Source organism: Orycteropus afer, unplaced genomic scaffold (genome assembly GCF_000298275.1).
Source record: "Orycteropus afer afer isolate SDZICR_OR568_19922 unplaced genomic scaffold, OryAfe1.0 scaffold00388, whole genome shotgun sequence".
NCBI lineage: Eukaryota > Metazoa > Chordata > Mammalia > Tubulidentata > Orycteropodidae > Orycteropus > Orycteropus afer.
The window spans coordinates 176,900-184,047 of record NW_006921975.1 but is presented as its reverse complement, the minus strand read 5'-3'; the positions used below and the strand labels follow the sequence as shown (position 1 = coordinate 184,047).

Genomic DNA, 7,148 nt, shown 5'->3' with positions numbered 1-7,148 from the left:
AGGTGACTAACTTGTTACAGTTGCCTCAGTATTTTGATTTGGAAATATATACCACTGGACGATTAGAAAAGGTAAGATGTTTTCTATGTATTATTAAATCCTGAAGAAAAATTGTTTGCTCAGTTCATCTCGTCATATTATTTGTTTACATTCTTTAAAATATGATTTTAGAAATTTCTGATATGAAAGGAAACCTATTTTTAGTGATTTTTATATATTATATGAGTTGGCTTTAGATCATGGTATACTAATGAGGCTTCTTCCCATTGTTCATGCCTACAGCCATACTCCTATTCTGAGTCGTATATGACCATATACCCATGATCACCTCTGGAGCTTGAGGGTGCATGGGTCATTGGATAATAACAGTTCAGAAACAACAGCAACTGAAATTCATTGAGCAGTCTGTTACAGGAACTATTATAAGTTCTTCAAATGTATTAACACTTTGCATTTTTATCATGTTGTTGTTGTTATGTGCCGTCAAGTCAGACCCGACTCATAGCGACCCCTCCTTGGGTTTCCGAGGCAGTATCACTACGGAAGTAGATTGCCCCATCATAGCCCTATGAATTAGGCAATATTCCTGCTAAAATTGAGGAAATAAATGTGGGTAGATCAATGAACTTATTTGCTCTGATTAGACTGGAAAAGCATCTTGAAATGTACATCCTACTTGTAGTCACCACTCATCTACCTAGTTGTACTAGGGTGGGTTCTGTGTTGCTGTGAATCTGGAAGCTATACCACCAGTAGCACAAATACCACCATGGGCACCCATGGTGGAAAGGTTTTATTGAAGCTTTCAAGCTAAGAGTCGAGGAATAAGGACCTTGTTATCTATTTCTGAAATAACTGACCACTGAAAACCTGATGGATAGCTGCTGAGCATTGTCTAATACACTGCCAGAAAATGATCCCCAAGGATTGGAAGAAACTCAAAATACAATTGGGAAAGAGCTGCTGTCTCAAAGTAGAGTTGACCTTAATGTCAAGGATGGAGAAAAGCTTTTGCAACCTTCATTTGTTGATGTTACATGGCTCAAAATGAGAAATACTAGCTGTAAACACCCATTAATAATTGGAACGTGAAATGTATGAAGTGTGAACCAACGAAAATTGAAAGTCATCAAAAATGAAATAATGTTTGGCATTACTGAGCTGAACTGGGCTGGTATTGGCCATTTTGAGTTGGCTGTTCCACTAACTGCAAATGGCAAATTGAAAAGGAAAGGTGACACATTAATCATCAAAAAGAAAATTTGAAGAGGTATACTGAAATACAGCATTGTCAGTGATACATTGATAACCATACACTTACAAGGAAGACCGGCTAATAAATTATTACTCATATTTACACACTAGCCACTAATGCCAAACCTACCAGTAAACAGAATTTCAAAGGGTTCCTGAAGAAGATTAAGTGTCATGATGAAATGTGCAAAGAACTGAATTTAGAAAACCAAAAGGGAAGAACACGCTCAGCATTTCTTAAACTGAAAGAACTAAAGAAATAATTTGAGCCTCGAGTTGCAATATTTAAGGATTCTATATGCAAAATATTAAACGATGAGGACATACCCAAAGTACCAAGAACTATTGATTCAGCCATTTTAGGAGATGACATAGGATCAAGAAGCAATGGTATTGAAGGAAAAAGTCCAAGTTGCATGGAAGGCAGGGCATTGGTGAAACAGAAGGCTCCAGGAATTAGCAGAATACCAACTGAGATGTTTCAGCAAACATATGCAGTGATGGCAGTCTCATTCAGGTATGCCAAGAAATTTGGAAGACTTCTATCTGACCAGTTAACTGGGAGAGATCAATATGTCTGTCCATTCCAATGAAAGGTAATGGAACAGAATGCAAAAATTAGCAAACAGTGTCATAAATATCACAAGCAAGTAAAATTTTCCTAAAGATAATTCAAAAATTGTAGCAGTACATCTACAAAGAACTGCCAGAAATTCAAGCCAGATTCAGAAGAGGAAGTGGAGCAAAGAATATCATTGCTGATGTTAATTGAATATTGGCTAAAAGCAGAGAATACCAGAAGAAAGTTTACCTGTATTTTATTGCCCATGGAAAGACATTGGACTGTGTGGATTAGAACAAATAATGGATATCATTGTGAAGAATGAGCTTTCTAGAACACTTATTGGGCTTATGTGGAACCTGTATCTAGACCAAGTAGCATTCATTAGAACAGAACAAGGCGATCTATCATGGTTTAAAATCGGGAAAGGTGTATGTTAAGGTTGTTATCTTTTCACTCACCATACTTACTCATTGTGTATCCTGAGCAAACCATCCCAGAAACTGGATTATGTTGATGAATGAGGCATCAGGACTGGAGGCAGACTCAATAACACCCTGTGATATGCAGATGACACCACTTGGCTCACTGTGAGGATGTCTTGAAGCATTTAACTGATGAAGGTCAAAAACTACAGCTTCCATTATGGATTAGATCTTAACACGAGGAAAAGAAAAACCTCACAACTGGACAAATAATCAACATCATGATAAAAGGAAATATTTTAGTAGTCAAAGATATCGTTTGACTTTGATCCACAATCAGTGACTGTGTATGTAAATCAGCAATCAAGATATCAAACATGTATTGCATTGGGCAAATCTGATGCAAAAGACCTTGTTAAAGTGTTAAATAATTAAGAAGCAAAGAGGACTAAGATGCACCTGACCCAAGTCATGGTATTTTCAATTGCCTGGACAATGAATATGGAAGACTGAATTTTGGTGTTGGGAAGGAATATTGAATAAACCATGGACTGCCAGAAAAGCAAATAAATATGTCTTAGAAGAAGTACAGTCAGATTCTCCATAGAAGAGAGAATGGTGAGACTTCATCTCATATATTTTGGACATTAGGAGCGATCAGTCCCTGAACAAGGACGCTATGGTTGGTAAAGTAGAGGGTCAGCGAAAAAGAGGAAGACCCTCAATGATATGGATTGACACAGTGCTTCCAACAGTGGGCTCAAACAAAGCAACGATTTTCAGGGTGGTGCAGGATTGGACACTCATTCTGTTGTACATAGGGTTGCTATGAGTTGCCACTCATTATAAACTTACTGTATTTGAAACATTTCACTAGGTGGTGTCATTAATGAATACCTATTGTGTAACCTTAGTTATAATGATAAACTTTGATTTTGCAGCATTTGGATGCCTTATTGCGACAAATCCGAAATATAGTAGAGAAGCACACAGATACAGATGTTTTGGAAGCATGTTCTAAAACTTACCATGCACTCTGTAACGAAGAGTTCACAATCTTCAACAGAGTAGATATTTCTAGAAGTCAGCTGATAGATGAATTGGCAGATAAATTTAACCGACTTCTTGAAGATTTTCTGCAAGAGGTATGTATTAAAAGTATTTTATCTGTTGGGCTCCTCCCATTCAGTAACCTCATTAGTCACAGAAGTGTTAGCCCTGATGGTAGTCCCTAGCAGTATAGAAAAGAAGTTCAGGCTTTTCATTCTGTGACTCATAACGCTACTATTACTCCTCTATCAAAATAGAAAGATGGTTAAAACTGTGTGACTTGGAGAAAGATGAAAGTAAAAACTAACATCTTCTCTGTTTTTTTTTTGTTTGTTTGTTTGTTTGTTTTTTTGAGGAAAAACAGTTTGAGAAGTTACCTGGTATTAGTTGAGTGAGGAACTGTTCAGGAACTGAATGTTAATGGGAAGAGAATGTGGCCATGTAATCTGAAAAAGTAGGGTTTTTCTTTGTGTTTTAGTATTGTTGGTAAGGAAAAAGGCCATCATGGTCTTTGGTGTTACAAAGCCTTGATCAATTGTTATTATAGCCACTGTTGCTTTTGGTGTTTGGCTCATTTAGTGCACAACACTCAATTATACTATTATTTTTTGGGATTGTTACATATTCTGAAATACCTATTTATATTTTAATTGCTATTAATAACTGCATCATAATCCTTAAATTAAGGTATATAGCCTATTTCCCATCAATTTGGTTATTACTGGAAATCATACGGACCTTAAAATGTCCAGTTTTGTTTTACTAATTACTTCTTTGTCTTTCATTTTTTGGTGTAACATTCCATACTAATTGGAGTTTAGTTGAAAAATATTGACCTACAGTTCATAACATTTTTACTTAAAAATCTCAGTGGCTTTACTTTTGTCTGTATGATTGTGTGAGTAGGACAAGTCGATTTAAAATCAAGCAGTAGTTGGTTCATTAAGTTTATTTATTCTTCTTTGTAGAACAATTAAAATTTAAAAACAAGTAATTTTTTGAGAGACCTGGAAACAAATAAAAATTTGAAAATAAGTACTTTTTGTGGGACCCGGAGTTCCATATAGTAAATTGAATAATGTTTTTCTACATTTTACAAATTTCACATAGTAAGACTTGTAAAATTTTGAAAAATTTAAGTTACCATCTATTGGAAAGTATATTAACAAATATTTCTATGCAGAAAGGTCTACCATATCTAGTCTTTATTCAGAGGTGTATTTTTCAACCTACCATTTACTTGTGATTGGTTTCATACATTGATAAACTTGTTGGTAATGGGTATTTGAGTGTGACGTATTTTTGTCAAGAACAGGACATTTAGTGTACTTAGGATTGTCCTTCCTGTTTTTCTCTTTTGAGTATAATTGTGGTAACAAATCTATGTTGTTCACCCTAATTTTGCCTTACATTTGGCTAGGTTAATTTGTGGTTCAAATACTAAGTTAAAATATTTATTTTTCATATGAGGAACCTATACCTGGGCCAAGAGTCAGTCATTTGAGATATTCCGTAATTTAAAATCAGGAAAGGTGTGCATCAGGGTTGCATTCTTTTTCCATATTTATCAGTCTGTCTCCTGAGCAAATAATCCGAGAAGCTGCACTGTATGAAGAAGAACAAGGCATCAAGACTGGAAGAAGCTCATTAACAACCTGTGATATGCAGATGACATAACCTTGCTTGCTGAATGTGAAGAGGACTGGAAGCACTTAATGATGAAGATCAAAGACTACAGCCTTAAGTATGGATTACACCTCAACATAAAAGAGAACAAAAATTGTCACAACTGGACCAATCAGCAATAGCACAATAAATGGAGTAACATTTGAAGTTGTCAAGCATTTCATTTTACTTGCTTCCACAATCAGTGCCCATGGAAGCATCAGTCAAGAAATCAAATGACATATTGAGTTAGTCACATTTTCTGTAAGACTTCCTTAAAGTGTTAAGAGCAAAGATGTCACTTTGAATAGAAAGGTGTGTGTCACACAAGCCATTGTATTTTCAATCACCTCATATGCTTGTGAAAGCTGGACAATGAATAAAGAAGACCAAAGAAGAATTGATGTCTGAATTATGGTGTTGGCAAAGAATACTAAACATACTGGGGACTGTCAGAAGAATGAACCAATCTGTCTTTCAAGAAGAAATAGAGCTAGAATGCTGCTTAGGAGTGAGCATGGTGAGACTTGTCTCTTGTGTGCTTTGGACATGCTTTCAGAAGACACCAGTCCATAGAGAAGGGACATCATGCTTGGTAAATTAGAGGGTCATTGATAAAGAGGAAGACCCTCAGCGAGACAGATTGATGCAGTGGTTTATAACAAGGTGTTCAAGCATAGCAAAGACTGTGAGGAATAGCCCAGGACTGGGTTGTGTTTCCTTCTGTTGTACATAGCGTCTCTGTGATTCAGAACTGACTCCCCTGTACCTAACAACAACATGTAGTTTTCAAGATGGCACCACCATTTTGATAGAAATCTTCATTTTTGGGGTTCATAATGTTTAATATTATGTAATTAATATTTTAATAGGGTGAGGAACCTGATGAAGATGATGCATATCAGGTATTATCAACATTAAAGAGGATCACTGCTTTCCATAAGTAAGTTTAATCTTAAAGTTTCTGATTTATAAAATTGTGGTAAAATCAGAATTACCTTACATGTTTTGTGTGCTATGAGAATCTTGCACTCACAGATTGGTGTTACAAATATCTTGTGCTTTTAAGAACAACAGTAAATCCATCCAATGTTTTAAATTTAGGAAGACTGACAAATTATCATTTAACAATAGTTTTGTTTTTAAAGATACTTCTTGTTGAGGGGGTATATTAAAAAGTTACTATCTGTTTACTTGAGTAGTGTTTTGTTACACTTAACTCCAAAACAATTGTTATTAAGCTCAGCTTTTTATATAACTGAATTCCTTTTTTTTTTTTTTAACAGTGCCCATGATCTTTCAAAATGGGATTTGTTTGCTTGTAATTACAAACTATTAAAAACCGGAATTGAAAATGGAGACATGCCAGAGCAGGTTTTTATTTATTACAAGTTGTGTATTTAACTTTGAGAAAGATGTTTTGTGAATTTTCAATTTTAACTGTGTGGTTTTTTTTTTAACAGATTGTTATTCATGCACTGCAATGTACTCACTATGTAATCCTTTGGCAGTTGGCAAAGATTACTGAAAGCAGTTCCACAAAGGTTTGTCATGATTCAGTGATGTTTTTATTAAAATAGATATTAACTATTTTCAACAAATAGACACATTTAATACGACCAGTTATTTCAATGAGTTTTTGCTTATTTCTAATCTACTATTTATGAACATGTACCTTTAAAAATAGTCCTGTTGGTAGTTTGATGTGTATTTAGTGTAACTGAGTTAAATAGTATTGCCTTTTCCATTTGTAAATTGGACGCTTTGAATATGTTCCGTGTCAGTGATGTGATTTGAAATTAAAATCTTTTGCTCATATTTGAAGTTTGGGGTGATTTATGGTTTTTTATATTATTTTCAGAAGTATTTGGTACAGATAGAAAGACAGATTTTATAAATCATTACCAGGAACCTTTAAAACAAACATATACCTATTGATCAGTTGAAAATAACAAGAATGTCTTAGGTCCCCTGATACTGTTTGGGATCACTTTGTTCTTATTGAAATTTTCTCAGCTGATGTTCCGAATTCATGATAAATCACTTCCTGATTAAATATAATGTACTAAGTTCTAGGTCATAAACTTTTGTGTGTGTGTGTGTGTGTGTGTGTGTATGTGATTTGGGTGAAAGTTTACGGAGCAAATTCACTTTCCATATAGCAGTTCACATATACTTTGTCTCATGACATT

General features: G+C 34.8%; 1 protein-coding gene across 1 annotated transcript in view; it reads left to right on the top strand.

Annotated features, from left to right (window-relative positions):
• Positions 1-7,148, top strand: part of STAG2 (stromal antigen 2) — an 86,832-nt gene that overhangs the window by 45,363 nt on the left and 34,321 nt on the right. Inside the window, exons 17-21 of the mRNA XM_007953360.1 lie at positions 1-71; positions 3,183-3,386; positions 5,829-5,899; positions 6,243-6,330; positions 6,420-6,500. The exon at positions 1-71 is cut by the window's left edge and continues 25 nt beyond it. Of these exons, the coding sequence (XP_007951551.1) occupies positions 1-71; positions 3,183-3,386; positions 5,829-5,899; positions 6,243-6,330; positions 6,420-6,500 (515 nt within the window). The remainder of the gene's footprint in view (positions 72-3,182; positions 3,387-5,828; positions 5,900-6,242; positions 6,331-6,419; positions 6,501-7,148) is intronic.